Source organism: Bicyclus anynana, chromosome 12 (genome assembly GCF_947172395.1).
Source record: "Bicyclus anynana chromosome 12, ilBicAnyn1.1, whole genome shotgun sequence".
Lineage (NCBI taxonomy): Eukaryota > Metazoa > Arthropoda > Insecta > Lepidoptera > Nymphalidae > Bicyclus > Bicyclus anynana.
Genome location: NC_069094.1, coordinates 4998417 through 5018320, shown reverse-complemented (window position 1 = coordinate 5018320; position 19904 = coordinate 4998417). Strand labels below are relative to the sequence as shown.

Sequence of the window (19904 nt, the reverse complement as noted above, 5' to 3'; positions counted from 1 at the left end):
TCATACAAATTTACAAAATAACTTAATATATATTTTTTTATACTTTACAAGTTAGCCCTTGACTACAATCTTAAAAAATTAATTAATTTGGTAATGCAAATGAATCGAGAAAGCTGAATTTTGGATATGAAGTGGGTGAGCCTAGAAAACTTTAAATTCTTGATCAAGTTTGCCTATTTGCTTTTTCCGCCATTTTGAAAAAACGGTTGAATTCATTATTTTTATAATAACTCAATTCTCCGTTCAGTTACGAAAATTTTGACTGAATACTTTTTTGTTGCTCTTAGACCCTATAAGCTCTATTTAATGAAGGTTCTCTATATTTTTCACCTATCGCTTATCGTTATTGATCCTTTGTTCTAGATGTGTCACTTCGATCCTATTTCTACAAACGCTAATGTTTCGTGAGCTAAAAAATTTATGGGAATGACAGATCCGATCGATAACTTGACCTCTCGATAACGAATGTTATTCCCATACATTATTTAATTTTCAAAGCTTTTGCGATTGCAGAAAGAGAATCAACGTTCCACATGGCTACAAGCCCAGCTCCCCTAGCCAAGTGGCAAGTCGATTCTCTTTCTACGATCGCTATCGCTTAGAAAACTAGAAAAATGTATAGGAATGATAGATCTTGATCACGAGATCTGTCTATAGCAAATGTCAATCCCACACATCTTTAAAGTTTTCTAAGCGTTAGCGATCGTAGAAAGAGAATCAACGTGCCACATGGTTACAAGCCCAGATTATTCCGACATATTGACTATAGTAAACTCAGTGGCACAATTATTCGAACTCTTTAATATGACATCATACTGAAGCAAAATAATTAGATACAATGCGTACAAAGTCATGAACATCTACTAAATAGCTATCTACTTAATACCTATGTCATCGCTAAGCTACTAACTGTTGCACTAACTTGTACTCGTTTAAATAGAAACAAAACTCCTGCAGATCGTATTTCGATTAAATGACTCCACAATCCTCTCCATGTAAGTATGCGGTCATCATTATAAAACATCGAAAGGCCCCTGTGTTCTACTCGTAGGTGATTGACCGGAATATTGTAAGTAATGGTAAGTGAAGGCAAATCGCTAATTGAAATGTAAGTCCATACTCTTGCTCGCTCGGTTAAGGCGAGCGCACACGGTTTTTGCAAAGCTCCATATCCAGACTAAGGCCACATTCGCACGAGATTTAAAAAGCGATACGTTAAAACCCAGCGTTGGCACTTTTATTTACGTTCTTAATTTTATTCACGGTCGTTTTTTTAACGCCTAAAATCGAAAATGCAACAGTGCTCGGTGATGATTCTGATGATGAAGACCCCTAATAACAGACACAATTCATCTAGGTAGAAAGTTCTCGGCAATACGAATTAATCAAGGCCAAACACAAGGTAGTTACTGTAAACTGTTAAGGAGTTCCCTTAATTGTCCTTGGTCTTCATCACCAAACCCTTAAATGACAATTACAACCTATACCTATAACCTATGTGGAAAGTTCTCATTAATACAAATTAATCAAGCCCAAACACAAGGTAACTGCTGTAAATCGCCGAGGTGTTCCCTCGTCTGTTTTATGCCTCCATCATCAGATTGATTTTAAACCTTCATGAAATTGTAGTGCTTAAAACTACTAAATGGAAAAGTTTACGAACACACTAGACACCCATATAATTTTTGAAAGTTCCCCTCAATTTCTCCAGAATTCCATCATCAGATCTTGACATGATGGCAATGGGACCAAATGGGAACTATACCGTTTCAAACTAAAAAAGAATTTTTGAAATCGGTCCAGGCGTCTTTGAGTAATCGGTGTACATACATAAAAAAAAAATACCGACCGAATTGAGAACCTCCTCCTTTTTGAAGTCGGTTAATAAAGCGTCGTGTTTTAAAAGCGCTGTCGTGTGAATGCATATACTTGGGAATGCATTTGTTGTATTTGAACGCTTTTTTAACGTCCGTTAAAAATCTGTGTACCTACCTATAGTGTTTAATTCCATGCAGTCATATTATAATGTACAGTAATCTCCATTCTCATTAAATCTAATCTACTGGCAGGTATTTATAATATAACTAGCGGGCCCAGTCAAGCTTCGCTTTGACTTATGTGCACTTCTTCCCTTGTCCTACCCCTACTCTACCCCCACCCCACCCCTACAAAAAAAAGTATTCTATGTCCTTCTCCTGGCTCTAAACTACCTCCCTGCCAATTTTCAGCTAAATCGGTTCAGCCGTTCTTGAGTTATAACTGGAGTAACTAACACGACTTTCTTTTATAAATATAGATTTTAAATACCTGTCATATAAATTATAATAATTTTTAAATTAAATTATTAAAATAATAAACACGCAGGGGTCTGCGAACGCGAATGCACTTCCGAGGTCTGTTTTTAATTATTATGTTCAGTATTTCCAAACTGAATGTACTGTTTAACTGTTTCCACATGACACATTGGATGTCTTTTTCTCGCGCGCGCTTTGTCCCACTCTCTATCAAGATGGTGAATTAAAGGAAGCCGTACAAAAAGTGCTCTGTGAGTTTTAGACTATAAGCGTGCTTATCTCATAAACAAATATTGGCAGCTTAAACCCATCAGTGTATCCGGGGCTTTATTCTGCGGCGCCATAGTCGCGCATGGTTGCTATATGCACAGGCCTTAAGTCGGAATGTTCGCAATCAAGCCCGCATGTTACGTCCATGAGTGCACGCCTCTATGTGAACGAGTCGAGACGCTGTTCCTTTTAGGATTTCAAAGCAGAATCGCGCTGCATTTCTCAAGAGTCGCACGTAGGTTTCTTGACAGAAGTTGATAGTTTAAGTACGTAATTACTCCAGTGTAGTAAACGTCTTTAATACAAAGACTTTAATATGTGCTATAACCGCTATATGACATGAGCTGTGATAGCCAAGTGGATACGACCAGCTCTGCCTTCGATTCCGGAGGGTGTGGGTTCGAATCCGGGCCGGGGCATGCACCTCCAACTTTCCAGTTGTGTGCATTTTAAGAAATTAAATATCACGTGTCTCAAACGGTGAAGGAAAATATCGTTAGGAAACCTGCATACCAGAGAATTTTCTTAATTCTCCGCGTGTGTGAAGTCTGCCAATCCGTATTGGGCCAGCGTGGTATACTATTGGCCTTACCCCTCTCTTTCGGAGAGGAGACTCGCGCTCAGAAGTGAGCTTGATATCGATCGAACCGCTATATGTACTTGTAACTATAGCCGCTATACCTAATACTCGTACTTTCTTTCAAGAACAGATACACTTCGAGATGTTTGTGTCAAAGATTTGGATAAATTAAGCATTTTTTGTGGACGTCTGCGACTTTTTTCGCAGGAAATTCTGTTTCTCAAATCCCGGGGGAACCATTGAATTTTCCAGGATTAAAGTAGCCTTTGTGTTCATCCAGGGTATAGTCGATCTCCATTCCTAATTTCAGCCAAATAGTCTCAGCAATTTTGAAAGTGTACCTACACATTTTGAGATCTTTTATAATTATTAGCAAGCAAGTTCAAGTCACAGACCCAACAATATTCATAAAACTGTTGCTGATACAACAAAACGCAATTTATAACGAAAAATAAAACAATACCGCGGTTTCGTGTTACGTTTCCCAATTAAATAAAGCTCGTGTAGACCGTACATTCGATACCGCACATAACTCTGCACTTCGACGCGTAAATCATGTTTGTATGCATGCGTTTGTATTTACAACAGACTTCCTACAGAAAAATTTATTGTTTCAGCAATAAAACCCCCTTTACACGCCTATTATTTTTGTGAACCACCTCTCATCATCATCATCATTATCAGCCGATGGATGTCCACTGCTGAATTGCATGGACCTCCAAGCATTTAACGGTCTCGAGCCGCCAGCATCCAGCGGTTTCCTGCAATCCGCTTGATGTCCTCGGTCCACCTAGTGGGGGGTCAACCAACGCTGTGCTTTCCAGTGCGAGGTCGCTATTCCAGTACCTTGGGAACCCAACGTCCATCGGCTCTTCAAACTATGTGCCCGCCCATTGCTGCAGCTTCGCGACTCGCTGAGCTATGTCAGTGACTTTGGTTCGCCTGCGGATCTCCTCATTTCTGATTCGATCACGCATAGAAACTCCAAGCATAGCTCGCTCTATTGCCTGCTGAATGACTTTGAGTCGTTTAATAAAGCCCATAGTTAGTTAACTAAACTTAAATATCTCTACAAGAATATTATATAAGTGGAAGGACACAAGAGTTATAGAATAGTTCAAAGAGCCGATGGACGTTGGGGTCTCAAGGTGCTGGAATGGTGACCCCGCACTGGAAAGCACAGTGTTGGTTGACCCTCCACTAGGTGGATTGAGGACATAAAGCGGGTTGCAGGGAACCGTTGGATACTGGTTGCTTGAGACCGTTGTGCTTGGAAGTCCATGCAAGAGGTCTGTGTCCAGCAGTGGACCCCCATGGGATGATAATGATGATTATAAAGTACTAAGAAATCGAAACTGGCACCTCATAATGTGAAGCTGCTCATATTAACCACTGGACCAACTAGGGAATTATATAGTTACTTGTTGCTTCAGTAGTGTAGTTACAATATACGCTAAGCGTCTTCAGTAACAAGATTATACAATATTGATAGGAGCTATGATTGATACATCAAATTTGCATACGTAACCACCTATGGTCTAAGATCCGGCATTAGAAATATATACCCTCATCTGCTATTTATGTGCTATGAAATAAATGGTAGATAATGTTCACAGTTTAAACCGCTGGATGCTGGCGGCTCGAGATCGTTATGCTTGGAGGTCCATGCAAGAGGACTATGTCCAGCAGTGGACGTCCATCGTCTGAAAATGATGATTATGATGATGAATGTTCACAGTGACACATCGCAAATAGGCTGCCTAGTTATATTGCGGCCAAACATATTTTTCATGCAAAATCTAAATCATGAACTAGATCAAAGGCAACCTAATACACTTAAATTAAGCATACAATAAGCTTTCATTTGACATATTAAAGTGTTTTTCAGATAGCATGGGTACGGTAACAGTTGCGTAGTGACGTTCATAATACGTACTAATAACGTGAATCGCGGCAAAGTTTTAAGAGTGAAACAAACTGTCACCGTACCCATGCTATCTGAAAAACACTATAGACGACTAAATAAGTAACTGACTGTTTATATCTGGCAACCCCGCAGTTGTGATGACTATCCGGCCGCAATTTAACTAAGCAACCCATGTGCAATGTGTTATCGCCGCGTTGGCCGCTTTTAAATTTACATGTTTTTAATAATTTAATAAATAGTGTAGGAAATAGTAGTCTGTGACGGATATGACGTCGCTCGATCTCGTGTTGGCTTCAGTGTGCTCGTGGCGTTCGAGCCGTCTCAATCTCTTGTTGTGTAATTCTTTATGGGTTACTTGGGATAGGCGAGGAGAGTGACTTGTCTCAATATATAATGTATCATCTACGGTGACTTGAGTGGAAAAGGGGAGTGTCTGTATACAGTCAAAGGTACCTTTAACCCAACACACATCGTTCACAAGTGCGTGACTCCACTCTAGGTCATTCTCTGCCATTCTAGGGTCTTATTTTGGCTACAGTTTGATTTGTTAATTAAGTTGTCCTGACAAGTGTTGTGAATCATAACCTTTGTTTGACATTAGTTTCCTTATTTTTGTAATCACTTTTGAGTCCTATAATAAATGTATCAATGTAAATATTTTTCATAATTTATTTATTATCTCAAAGAAATACCAGATGAGGGTATATATTTCTTATGCCAGATCTCGTCCCAATACCGCAAATTGCCATACACGGCTGACATAGTGTTTGTGTACTCTTTGATCCGTGGTGTAAGCAAAGCATGCATTTACACCGCAATATTAGTTTAAATTAAACTATGCCTACATTAAAGATGCGAATGCACATAGTTCGAGGTACCTATATAAACGTTGGAATCTCAAGGTGCTGGAATGGAGAGTGGAAACCCCGCACCAGAAAGTGCAGGCTTGATCGATCCCCTATAGTGGACCCATCTCAGAACTGTCGTCTTTGAAAGTCCTTAAAAGAATCCTATGTCCTGCAATGGACGTCCATTGAACTAATGGTCAAGATATGAGCATTGATGATACCTTCATATATATATTCCCTTTCTTACATGGAGAAAAGCCTAGCTTTGTAGTGGTATTTTAACATATTTAGTAACAAATATATAATTGCGATAGAAGAACGTCAAAAAACAATGATTTAAAATTATGAACGAAAATCATAAAATTTTGTAAAGGAAGGAGCCAGTTACAGTAACTTCAATCAGATGTAAGCCATTTTCATCAAAACAAGTAGACATTTTTACTGAAACTAACTTTCCTTTGTTTCTATAAAATTGAAGTTATGCTAAATGACGGCAAATTAAATAAAAACTCTTAATAAAAAACAAAACGACTTCAGAATCAATGTTCGACGCTAAAAAGCGAAAAATCACATGTAATGGACTTTTGTTACAGACTACCTCCCAAAGCCGTCATCATCGCATCGTTTTGAAGTTCACGATAGCTTTGGTAGTTAGCTGGTAACAACGGTCCAAACTTGGACGATTGAGGTCTGGACCTGTAAAAACTGCTAAACAGATCGGACCATAACAGGCCCCATATATTTTATAAACTCAACAAAGCTGAAAATTATTAGGGCAAACCGCAAAGGCTATTAATTTTAATTTTTAGGTCTCTTTAATCACGTCTCCCTGTGAAATAATTCATTACTTGCTTTGAATTTAGGATCTTTCGCTCATTTATAAGGAAAACTGTTCTCGAAATTTTCAGATGTTTTTTTAGTACCAGACTACAACCCAGTAGATTTGTTTATAATTAGGTATTCATTTAGTTATAAGTTCTAACAGAATAAATCGGAGGAGGGTATCATTATTGTAACTTACTAGCGAATGCCCTGAAATTCAGTTTTATACAAATTACGCGGATTTATGGATTTTTCGCGGATAAAAAAAAGTAACTCGCTAATACAGAGTATAATCCATCTCCGTTATAATTTCAGTCACATTCATTCAGTAGTTTTTGCGTGACAGAGTAATTAACATCCATCATCATCATCATCATCATATCAGCCGATGGACGTCCACTGCAGGACATAGGTCCATAGGTCCTGGTAGGGGGTCGGCCAACACTGCGCTTACTAGTGCGGGGTCGCCATTCCAGCACTTTGGGACCCCAACGTCCATCGGCTCTTCGAACTGTGTGCCCCGCCCATTGCCACTTCATTAATTAATTTTTTTTTTTTTATTAACATCCATACCATCATGTAATCAGCTTTTCACTAATGCCGCATTAAATTTCACCCAACATTATCACTCATATCAAATCAAATCAAATCAAAATTCTTTTATTTCAATTAGGCTTAGTTTACAAGCACTTTTGAAAGGTCAGGTATATGCCAAAATTTAATTTAATCTAATGGTGGTAATAATAGACGAAAACTTAAAATTAAAGTTACGAGGGTTCCAAACGCGCCTTGGTCCGAGAAGAGCCCACAACAAACTTAGCCAAGGTTTATAGGCCCACCAACCCGCGTTATAGCAGCGTGGTGAGTTTACTCTCACTATCCGCTTTTCTATAAGACTCTCCTTATCCTATAGTAGGCCTTTAAAATATGCTGATAATGATGATGATACATAATAATATGTATTATGTATAATTGTATAGCTAATGTGCCGTGATAGACTTCTTCCTTCGATTTGGAGGGCGTAGGTTCGAATCCAAACTGAGGCATGCAACTCCAACTTTTCAGTTGCATGTATTTTAAGAAGTTAAAATTATCACGTGTCGCAAACGGTGAAGAAAAACATCGTGAGGAAACTTTAGATGTTTTTACGTGTGTGTGAAGTCTGCCAATCCGGATAGGGCCAGCGTGGTGTCATTCTGATATGAGACAGAAAATCTCAACAACAACAAATTAAAACCATAAAATAAATTAAAACAAAATTCATCTCAGGGCTGATAACCACAAAGATTAACCACTGTAGGCATCCAAACGAAGCAGTTTATCAGTTAAGGATCACTTACCATCACTTACCATCAGGTGAGATTGGTGTCAAGGGCTAACTTGTAAAGAATAAAAAAAAAAAAGAAAAATCGCTGGCAAGTAACTGAACATATTATTGCAGGAAGCTATTACCGTAACAGTCAAACACTTGTGATATTATACTTCGAGAGTCCACCGATCGTAAACCGTCTGAAGCTGTAAATAAACTACGTATTTATAGTTTATTGCATTTCAAAAATCTACACGGAAGCGGTGGTTTTAAAGACGCTCCGGTTTTCGCCGTCTGTGACATACACGCCCCTTCCGTAATTATAGCCTGACATGTGGCATTGATTATATTTTTAATCTAAGAGGCCGTAACCAATATTAAAGGGGTGCTTGATTTTGCATTTACCAATTATAATTCAGAAAACTGGAACAGTCCTCTCATTCAAATGAGATTTATGAGGTGCCCGAAATTTTAAGATATTTATTTTCGAATTTAAACTATTGTGAGTATTATTCATAATTTATTATGAAACACGGCTAAAACAAGTTTGGTTCGTGCCGGTTCCAAGAATCAGCACACGACTAAAGACTCCATTTGGGTTCGGAACTACTCGAGCAGACTTCGACGTTGTATTACATGAGTTTTAGTCGTGTTTGAATGAATGAATGAAATATACTTTATTGTACACCAAAAATAATAATAACAGGCAAGAAATTAACTTAAAAACTAATGTACAATTGGCGGCCTTATCACTAATGAGCGATCTCTTCCAGACAACCAATCGAAAAAGAGAAAATAAATACAAGGAATTATGAATAATGACGGGTGTACACATAAAAAGAAAAAAAAAGATAATAATATATATTGTGTTTCATAATGAATTGATATATTTATTTTCACATACACTTGAACAATGATACTTTTACAATTTACATTAGGAATATCTCAATATATCTTTAATAATATCTAGAATAACCAAAAACGAAACAAAGTTACTATCTATTATACCTAAGTGTCAATGTCGCTAGAGATTATCAAAATGTAACAACATTAATTGACTATCTTTATTCAATCATCAATTTTAGTTTAGTTAAAAAGTCTATTTATTAACAATATCATACCATCATTTGCCATAATATATCTGTAGTAGTCAGACGTTTGATATCTGACACAAGTTGTCTGCATGAACACCCCTTGAAAATAATACACAATCTCTTGGTCTATTCGTACTGAGACGCTGAAAGACGGAACTGCATACAACGATGATATTTTAATGTTCAAATGGTAAACATTTATATCTATTTCGTGTTTAGTTTGAAGCGTTTAGTCATATTGACCCGGCTGGGGAAAGCTCATTAATGATTTTAACATTTTAGCAGTCTGTTTGAAATGTTCATATGTTTCGCCTTGTTAGTTTAACAGCTAATTGGATTTTGATAAATGAGGTGTTAGTTTATTTAGAGATCAATAATTATAATCAGTAGGACATTCTTTAAAACACATATACTCGTATGTAGAATTACCTACTTACAATATCATTCAAAAATACATACTTGGTTATTTACGTACCACGTTTCACTAATAAGGGCTATGTATTTACAAATACATATTATTAAACTACTTGAACTTAAATACTCAATAGTTAAAATTAGTAGTACTTAAAAATAACGTAAAAATGTTAATAACATACAATAAAATTTTCTATTTAAATAGTTTGCTTACTAGCTGCTAGTACAAAAAGAATATATATATTCCAATATTTGTAACTTTGTTGGTTGTCTTGTATTTGTAATTTAACGGAACCGAAGTAGAACAGTCAGGGCAGTGTAAGACGCTTTCACCACCTGAAAATGAAATATCAGAATGTAAGAACATATAATTTCTGTGTTCAGAAACGGAACAACTGTTTCCAACTGTAGGCAGTCTGTTTGAAATGTTTTCACTGTGTGCACAGTTTGTTAAAATTAAAAGTTTTGTCTTGTACAAGTATTTGAATGACAAATAATAATGTTTTTACCATAATATTAGAAAAGCGCCGATATCTTCTGATTCCTTCGTTGGAATCGTAAAAGTTAAGAACCACCTAAATCACGTCAGTCACGTCAAATAAAAATACATTACGCCCAGTCCATTTGTTGTCCGGCCGCTCAGAAATTGGGTTTCTGACGGGTGGGCGATATAACATGAGAGATAGAGAGAGAGAGAGAGAGAGAGAGAGAGAGAGAAAACGAGGCAATTGTGATTGAATATCTTTGTCCTATTCGCACGACCTGTCAGAAACGCAATCTCTGAGCGGCCCAACGGACTTTAGAAACTACAGGCATACGCAGGCATACATACCCCTTTTTACATCTATCGGGGGTTAAAAACGGTAATTTTTAAACAGCCCATACACATGTTTCAACAATGTTTTAATATAAAATTTTGACAGCTTCCATAGCGCAGTGGTCTACGCGGTGGATTTTCAAGACGGAGGTCCGGGGTTCGATCCCCGGCTGGGCTGATTGAGGTTTTCTTAATGGGTCCAGGTCAGGCTGGTAGGAGGCTTTGACCGTGCAAGTTATCGGCAAAAGACGTACGGCCAAGTGATTTAGCGTTCCGATAAGATGCCTTGTAGTAACCAAAAGGGGTATGGATTTTCATCCACCTCCTAACAAGTTAGTCGCTTCCAACTTAGATTGCATCATCACTTACCGTCAGTTGAGATGTTAATGAAGGGCTAACTTGTAAAGAATAAAAAAAAAATATATCAATTAGAATCTGGCTCCCAAATCAATGGTAAAGGTATCACAAATATACAGAGGTGATATTTGTATATTTGTGATACTACATTGATTTACCAAATCAATGGTAAAGGTTTCATACTTATAATATGAATGTAAAATCATTCATATTATAAGTGGTAGAGCAAGTATCTTACAGTAGCATACGCCTCCAAGGAAAGGTCGTACATTCCTCCAGCAGAAAGCCGCACTGGCTTGTTGGCGCGCGCCAGGATCAACAGTATCGAGGTTCTCACTCCCGGTACCATCACTATTCCATTTTCCCAGCCGGAGCAATACACTGCTTCGCCGATCCCCTCACTCTGAAACGGTAAGTAGTTGTAGACCACATCCATTCGCGTATCTAGGATTATTTCCTAGGGTGGGCCTGGCCCTTTTTTTTCGTATTGAGTAAGTGCGGATGGCTCCATGTGGAACCACTATTGCGTCACCGGGGGGTTTGGGCGAGCGCAGAAGCATCGCCGGATGAGACCCGAAGACGCTGTGTTGCTTGTGATTGTGTAGCCCGAGAAGCATTGTCGGTCGTCATGTCATCGTCTGGATCGTAAAGGACGTTTTTGGGACGCCTCTGCTTGAAGTTAGCGTTAAGGTAGGGAGTGTAGTTGCAGGCCTCAACCACTAGTTGGTTGGGATGGATAGCAGCTCTGTCGAAATAGTTTCGAGAGGGCTGTTTCATGTAACTAGCTATTGAAGGTAAATCTAAGTCTCTATGGAGGTCGTTATTGCGTACAAACCACGGTGCGCCTGTGATTTGTCGCAGAAACCGGTTTTGCATGGGCCTGGTCCCTGTCATGTCGCTGAGGAGTGTCGACACTCAATAAAGAAATTTCGTTTACAATGTTTGTGGAAGCGGGCCTCTGAAACGGGTCTACTGATTATATTGATTTTTCTTAGTATATTTTGTATTTTGGCGTCCATCATAGAATTTTAAATCGGTAACCCGAATTTTAGGGTGAGCTCTGAACCATTATAGGGTGGGCACGGCCCACCCGGCCCCCCCGCTATATACGTCTATGACCATCACATCTAATAGACTATTAAAGATATTACAGACTTGGAACCACAATTCTTAGCTCTCTATCATCGATCTCCTATTAAAAATTGGATGCACAATCAGCGATCAAAAAACGTCCCCACTCAATGCTTCCGGACCGGATTCATACTTATGCCCTCGGAATCGAAGGCAGAGGTCATATCCACTTGGCTTTCACGGTAACCTACAGTTAAATACCAATTCCATAACGTATAAAAATATAAAACCTGAATTTTTATTTCCTCGCACCATCTGCAAATGACGTATTGGACGAACATGTTGTACCCCAAATAGAACACGCTCATGAGCCATTTAGTCAAGTTAACGTTCACGGACTGAAAATTTAATTTTATTAATTAATTAATGTTTATTAATTAAAGTAGAGCTTCAGGCGTAAGATGAGGTCGTAAGGAAAGTACTTGTAAGTAAAATACGCATACCTACCGTCAACATTTGCCAAACATTATAATACTAAACTGTACCTATAAATTATAGCTGGAATACTGCCCTGGTTTCGTAATAATGTGGAACCTGCCTTCCGAATCGGTGGTTGAATCTTTACAAATAGTCAACTGACGTGTCAAAAGTGCTTGTAAACTGAGCCTACTTGAAATAAATGATTTTTGATTTTGAAAGCATGGGTACGGTGACAGTTCGTTTCATTTTTGAAAGTTTGCCACGATTCACGATAATAGTAAGTATTATGAATGTCATAAGGTAACTGTCACCGTACCCATTCTATCTGAAAACACAAGTGGCATTGCTTGAGAACGCATAGACAAGCGAAAGTTGACCAGTAGTTCTAACATGCGACCAAGTGACGAGAAATAGACAAATGTCGTCCAATGGCGGCGGATTTGTCCCAGTCCCATCTCTTTAGTCCCAAGCGCAGCTTAAGTTTTTGTTCTGTGAACTGTGAACTGTGAACGCAATGAAAATACAGCGGTATTAAACAATTGTTTTCTTAGACTATGTATGTTGGGTACCTTACTACTTTAAAATACTATAGTAGTATTTATTATTTCTGTATTAATTCTCAAATATTTTGCTAGAAAATACGGGGATGTTGTATTTCAAGTAGTTAGTGTCCCCGCACAAGGGAGCCATGCCACAGCAACAAAACGCCGCTACCGACTTCTATTTTGGGGGCTTGTCACAACCTTTTGCAATACTATCACGATATAATAAAATGATTATGTCCATCTTATTTAAGGGCGTAAGTAATGTTCCTCAAAACCTCAGTGAGTGGTACGAATTGATTAACTGAAATGATCGTCCAAAATTTCTATATGCAACAATACCTATTACGATAAGCCTAGTGACCCTCAGGTACCTATGAAATGTTGAAACATTATAGAATCGCTACGAATTTAAGACCTGTAGCGCTATGATGGGATGTCTCTTTCGTCCCAACGCTATGAAAACAATAGCGATATTTCCGGTTGCGCCGTAATTGGTTGACTTTTGTCTATTTCTCTTCATGTTTGGTCGCCTCTGGTATGAATATTTTCTATGGACTCGCCGCACACGGCCGCGGTGACGCCGGTAATGGCGACACGCCACAAAACGCCGCTTCTCGCATTACGAGTAGGTGGTTGTGGCGTGGCGCCCGTATGCGGCGACACTTACTGTTGCAACTTGGAAACCGATAGAGCAAATAAGCACCGTGCTGCAGACCAGCTGCGCCAACATAGGCACACTCATGACGTCACGCAGCCTCAACGTGTTGCTGGAACAAAACCAAACAAAACAAATATAGCTGTTCAGTGTTTACATAATATAAATTAAAATCATGGGTGTTTCATTGAAAATCTTGTGCAATCAATGGTTATTGTATTCTAACACACTTTTATTTAACTTGCCATATTAGTACGAGTATGTATATTTATTTTTAAATGAGTCAAAACGAATCGAAGCTAAGTTTCAACCTATGAATTTATGTTTTTGAAATTTTGCAACCTACGGGTTCTATTTTGGGTAACGATATAAATGTTAAAGTTAAATAAATTGATACTGCAGCCGAGATGGTCTCCTAATAAGTGTATTCTTCAAGTGTTCTTGTTTGGTTTTAAATTTTGACGTGACAACGTCTCTTAATTCGATAGAGCCGACTGCATACTCGAAAAAAGATGCGTCGTTCCCTCGCTCTAGGGTTGCCAACTTTTTTTACAAGAAGTATATTCTGGTCTATAAAGATTATTAAACTGTATTTTAGAAAAACGAATGTATAACATCTACTATATAAAAATAAGTCGGGTTTTCCTTCCTGACGCTATAACTCCAGAACGCACGAACCGATTTCCATGGTTTTGCATTCGTTGGAAAGGTCTCGGGCTCCGTGAGGTTTATAGCAAAGAAAATTTAAGAAAAATTTCAACGGGTAGGGGTAGGTTAGGATTAGGGTAGGGTAGGGGTAGGGTAGGGGTAGGGTAGGGGTGGGGTAGAGGTAGGGTAGGGGTAGGGTAGGGGTAGGGTAGGGGTAGGGTAGGGGTAGGGTAGGGGTAGGGTAGGGGTAGGGTAGGGTAGGGGTAGGGTAGGGGTAGGGTAGGGGTAGGGTAGGGGTAGGGTAGGGGTAGGGTAGGGGTAGGGTAGGGGTAGGGTAGGGGTAGGGTAGGGGTAGGGTAGGGGTAGGGTAGGGGTAGGATAGGGGTAGGGTAGGGTAGGGTAGAGTAGGGGTAGGGTGGGGGTAACATATAAATTGTTAGTTTAATCTATACTAATATTATAAAGCTGAAGAGTTTGTTTGTTTATTTGATTGAACGCGCTTATCTCTGGAACTACTGGTCCGATTTGAAAAATTCATTCAGTGTTAGATAGCCCATTTATCGAGGAAGGCTATAGGCTATGTTTTATCCCTGTATATACGGGACCGGAAACCTCGCGGGTGAACCGCACGGCGTCAGCTAGTTACTCATAATTATGATATTATTGTTAATATTAGCTACTTACTTTAAAATAAACACGTGTTGATTTACCAACTTTCTAAGTCTTTTGATGTATTCTTTTCTGAACTTAACGTTTAAATGCACAGATTTCAGGTCCAAACGTTCATCTACAAAAATAGAATAACACTTAACACTAATATTACATAGGCAAAAGTTTGTGTGTGTCTAAGTGTGCAAGTGTGTAAGTGTGTAAGTATGTTTGTTCCTCTTTTACGCTGCGGCTACTGAAGAGATTTGACTGAAATTTGGAATGGAAATAGATTTTACTCTGGATTAACACAGAGGCTAGGCAAGGAAAGGCTAGGAAAAAGCCATGGTTCCCGCGAGATTTGTGAAAAACTGAAGTCGCGGGTGTCCGCTAGTTTAATTTTGTGTTTTAAACAACTTTTTATTCTATGATTTTGAAACAACAAAACTTACCATTGAGAATCATCTTACAATCAGTGAGGATGTTTTTAAAACAATCATTCAGTACTGCGAACTGGCAGAGCAGGTGCATTAAATGTGACTGCATGACCAGGTCAGTGGACATCACGAAATACGAGATGTAAAACAGAGATAAAACGTTTGCCATATAAACATAGGGGTACAGCGCCGGGGTTTTATAGTCAAACGGCAGTCGAAGTTCCAACATTAGATTATAATCCAAGTCATCCATCAGAGGGTATGTAAACCTAAAACATAATAATTTATGTAAAAACAGCCTCGTTTGTGCAGTGCTCGTGGGTCGAGCTATGAACCTATTTTCCAAGTCTGTAAAATGAGTGAAAGCTGTAAAAAATTATAATTATTTTATGATTTACATCCTACTATCCTACTAATATTACAAAAGCGAAAGTTTGTATGGAAGTTTGGATGTTTGTTACTCTTTAACGCCGCTACTACTGAAGCGATTTGGCTGAAATTTGGAATGAAAATAGATTTACTCTGGATTAACACATAGGCTACTTTTTATTCCGAAAAATTCCATGGTTTCCCGATTTTTGCAAAAACTGATAATTTTGATGATATGAATGTTTGTTACTCTTACACGCCTCGATTACTGAACCGAATTAGTTGAAAAGTATAGAGATACATTATAGCCCGGATTAACACATAGGCTACTTTTTATCCCGGAAAAATCCATGGTTCCCGAGGGACCTGTGAAAACTAAATTCCATGCGGACGAATTTGCGGACGTCCGCTATTATACTAAAAAGCTTTACAATTATGGGACTGACTGAAATTTGAGGAGTCTTGAATTCTATCCCGGTCTATTTTAATGGGTGAATAGGTTGTATTCTCCGCTTAGCTAAAGGGCGAAAAGAAATATTCATGTTAAAATACCAAGCCCATTTTTTTTTCCTAGCTATTGTTTGAAAATAATAATAATAAAATTTTCAGCCCAGACCAGTATTGGTCCATAAGAGTCCAATTTTTCATGCTGTTTGTGTAATGTGAAACTACTTACCACGCCATAAGGGTACAAGTTCCTAGAGACAAAAGTAGTTTTAAAGACGATTCGTTTCTCTTTTGCCAAACTGAAAGTATCTCTCTTCTCTGACTAGTAGATTGGTCGAAATCTCGAGATTCCATAGATGATGCAAGGTCCTTAAATATATCCTTGTTTATGCTCTAAAACATATAAATATACGATTAGATATAGTTTTAGGTTATAGGTAATTAATTAAACTAGACACACAAACTAGGGTAGCTACTAGACATTCAAATCAAGCCTCAATAGCTCAACGGTAAGAGCGGTTGGACTCATCACCGAGGAGTGGTGGTTCGATCCCTGCCCCGTTGGTCTATTGTCATACCCACTCCTAGCACAGTCTTTCCCGACTAGTTGGAGGGGAATGAGAATATTCGTCGTATTATAAAAGAAGATATGGCAAATATTCTTAAAAAAAAATCATACTAATTGGAATTTTTCCGAATACTGGCTTGTAATGCTTCCTTAAGGTAGACAGTAGGTTTTTGCATGTATGATGTGCATCGGGAAACATCACCGCGTTTCCGCATACAGTAAGAGTACTCTTTAGATAGACATACTTCTATGGTGATTTTATTGAAATCTTTTCACCTACCATGACCTTGTATCTGTAGTAAGCACCTATTTGAATGAGTATAACATTCGTGCTATTTGTAATACCGTCGATAGTCCATCTCACAGTGAACAAGTGCCAAAGCTCGCAAAACACCAACAGAACAAGCGACGTCTTCACCACCACACTGTATATGAGATACGGTACACTAAAGTCCGAAGAAGAAAGACCTGTGAAGTATTTTCATCATCATCATCATATCAGCCAATGGACGTCCACTGCAGGACATATACCTTTTGTAGGGACTTCCAAACATTACGATACTGACCCGCCTGGCATCCAGCGAATCCCTGCGACTTGCCTAATGTCGTCAGTCCACCTGGTAGGTGACCAACACTGCGATTTCTAGTACGGGGTCGCCATTCCAGCACCTTGGGACCGAATCGGACTTGGGATTTTTATCTATTTAGCATTTATTAACGTTAAATTATTGCTGATTGTGTGATGACTTACGGATCCGAGACTTGGTGGCCGCACTTAAAAAAAGGCTCAAAGTCATTCAGCGGGCGATGAAGCTATGCTTGGTGATTATCTGCATGATCAAATCAGACATCAGGTGATCCGCAGAAGAACCAATGTCACTGACATAGCTCAGCAAATCACGAAGCTGAAGTGGCAATAAGCAGGACACATGCTCGTAGTTCGAAGAGCTGATAGACGTTGAGGTTCCAAAGTACTGGAATGGCGATCCCACGCCGGAAAGTGCAATGTTGGTCGACCACTAGGTGGACCGAGGACATCAAGCGGGAAGCAGGGAGGCGCTGGATGCTGGCGGCTTGAGACCGTTAAGTTTGGAAGTCTTACAAAAGGCCTATGTCCAGCAGTAGACGTCCAACGGCTGTTAATGTCATTGCAAATTTCACGTAGGTACAAGTAGATTATCTACAGCCTACCTTGGACTATGCCATGTCGATTACCGATTTAAAATCAACAGGCAGTCCCATCTCTGCGCCTTGTTTTACTTACATGTGCTATTAGATTACCCTACAGCCTTTTTAAAAATCCTCATAAATAAATCGGACTGTGTTAGCCCATAGAGTTCGATCTCTTCGCTGGGCTGTATTCCCTAAAGCTTAATTTGCTTAATATATTTTCTTTCTATACATATGTTACTGTAAAAGTTCGTAGGTAAATCTTTGGTCTTACTGGTAAATCCTAAGATTTACGGATATGAGTTGGTAAATGTAAGGACTAAAAAATATGGGACGATTTGTTTGGGCTTTTACAACTGTGGACTGGTAAATATTAGATGGACTGATCAAGAGAAACGAAACAGTTATAAAGGGAACTCTACTTAAGCTCTTTTCTTAGAAGAATAAAACTTGATTATGACAGAGTAGACAAACGTACAAAGTAACATTTACATCTACAATGATAATCTTAATATATAAATGTGAAAGGTCATTCATCACGAAATCTCGAAAACCGCTAGATGTACAAAGCTGAATTTAGCAGGGAGGTAGTTTATAGTTAGTATGTATCCACAAAGAACGGATTTAGCGATAGGGCCGGATTAAAGAGGTCTAAGAGCGAACGAAATCGCGGGCGTCCGCTAGTTAAATAATAAATACAAGCATTTGCTCAGTACACTGATCATCAAATTTGTTCAAAAATTATTTGCCATACCTACGAAATAAATAAGTCTGTACACAGATTCGAAAAAATCTATTTCGAATTTTCCACTAGCCAACTGCATAGCGTTTGTATTGGTAAGCTTCCTCCATACATAGTTCAGTGCGCCCATCTTGTCTCACGAGTCTATTGTGTTGTGAACATTTCAGTAATACTTGCTCAAATCTAAAATGGTTTGAACAAAAACCGAGTTTAAATAAGCTTCTACGCGTTTCCATTCGTCAGTTAAATATCTGTTCAAAATTCTGTATTCTAAAGCCGGATTTATATTTGTCTGACGTGTCGTGTCGTGACGCATCTGAACAGAATCGGTACCTATCATACATTTTGTCTAGCAACGTGTACACTTATGTGTTGTGACATGTCGTGATGGCTTCTGCTGTGCCGCATACAGAACATATGCGTATATACGTCAGACAAATATAAATACGGCTTAAAGGTACTGTGACACATGCTCTAAAATAGCATGCTAAAAACGTGCTATTAAGTATGCTCCATACGAGCATGCTTATCATCAGCTTACATTTGCTAGCAATAAGCATGCTATTTTTAAGTATGCTCCTGATTATGCATGCTCAAAGCAAACATTCCAATTACACTTGCTAATTTGTATCTATTGCTCTCTGTCTATAGTATCATGTCAGACAGGGAGAGATGAAGGTGAAGAGAATACAGAATAGCAATGCTGATCGACTAGCATACTCAATAAGCAAACCTTTTCAGACGCGCTAAAACCCGCGCAACAAGTAGCATGCTCATAAATCGCACGACTGTTGATTCTTGAGCAAGCTCGAAATAAGCATCTTTATAATTAGTAATGTTGCGATACACATGCTAATAAGTAGCAACTCCTCAATAGTAGCATGCATAGTAGTGTTGTACTTCATTTAAGTTACGCTCATTTTATTTGCATTGACACATTGAAATATGTTTCATGGTGATATTATTTGACATTTTTAGATCATTTCAAAGAAAAGATAAGAATCTTGTCTGTTTAAAGGACATAAGAACGAAGAAATCCTTTAATAATAATTATAATAAACATTTATTGATTATTTTGGGTTACTGACTGACTATATTTAGATGGGCACTCGTAATAACCTTATATGTAGCATAAATGCTTTATTTTCTATAGGTAATAAAAACAAATTTGGGTAAACTTTTTAAGGAAAAACGAATCCCCCAAATGTAATAATGTATTATGTAAAATGAATTATTTTAAATATATGCATTGAAAATATGCAAGTGGTCCCCATCAAAATCTGTTGCATACAAAATCTTTTACTATGCAGTAAAATATATAGGCATTAGCACTGTATGAAAAAGCAGGTTTATTTTTCTCAGGAAAATTAAAAAAAGATTTTCTTAAATTCG

At 38.4% G+C, this 19904-nt stretch overlaps 1 protein-coding gene across 1 annotated transcript; it reads right to left on the bottom strand.

The window, feature by feature from the left end:
- Positions 1-9843: 9843 nt before the first annotated feature.
- On the bottom strand, positions 9844-18642 carry LOC112052854 (odorant receptor 13a-like). Its single transcript, XM_024092086.2, has 9 exons — positions 18525-18642; positions 16881-17068; positions 16262-16425; positions 15232-15485; positions 14816-14918; positions 13496-13595; positions 12094-12201; positions 10971-11135; positions 9844-9894 (listed from the first exon to the last, which is right to left on the bottom strand). The coding sequence occupies exons 1-9, from the start codon at positions 18640-18642 to the stop codon at positions 9844-9846; spliced, it is 1251 nt and encodes a 416-aa protein (XP_023947854.1).
- Positions 18643-19904: the final 1262 nt, after the last annotated feature.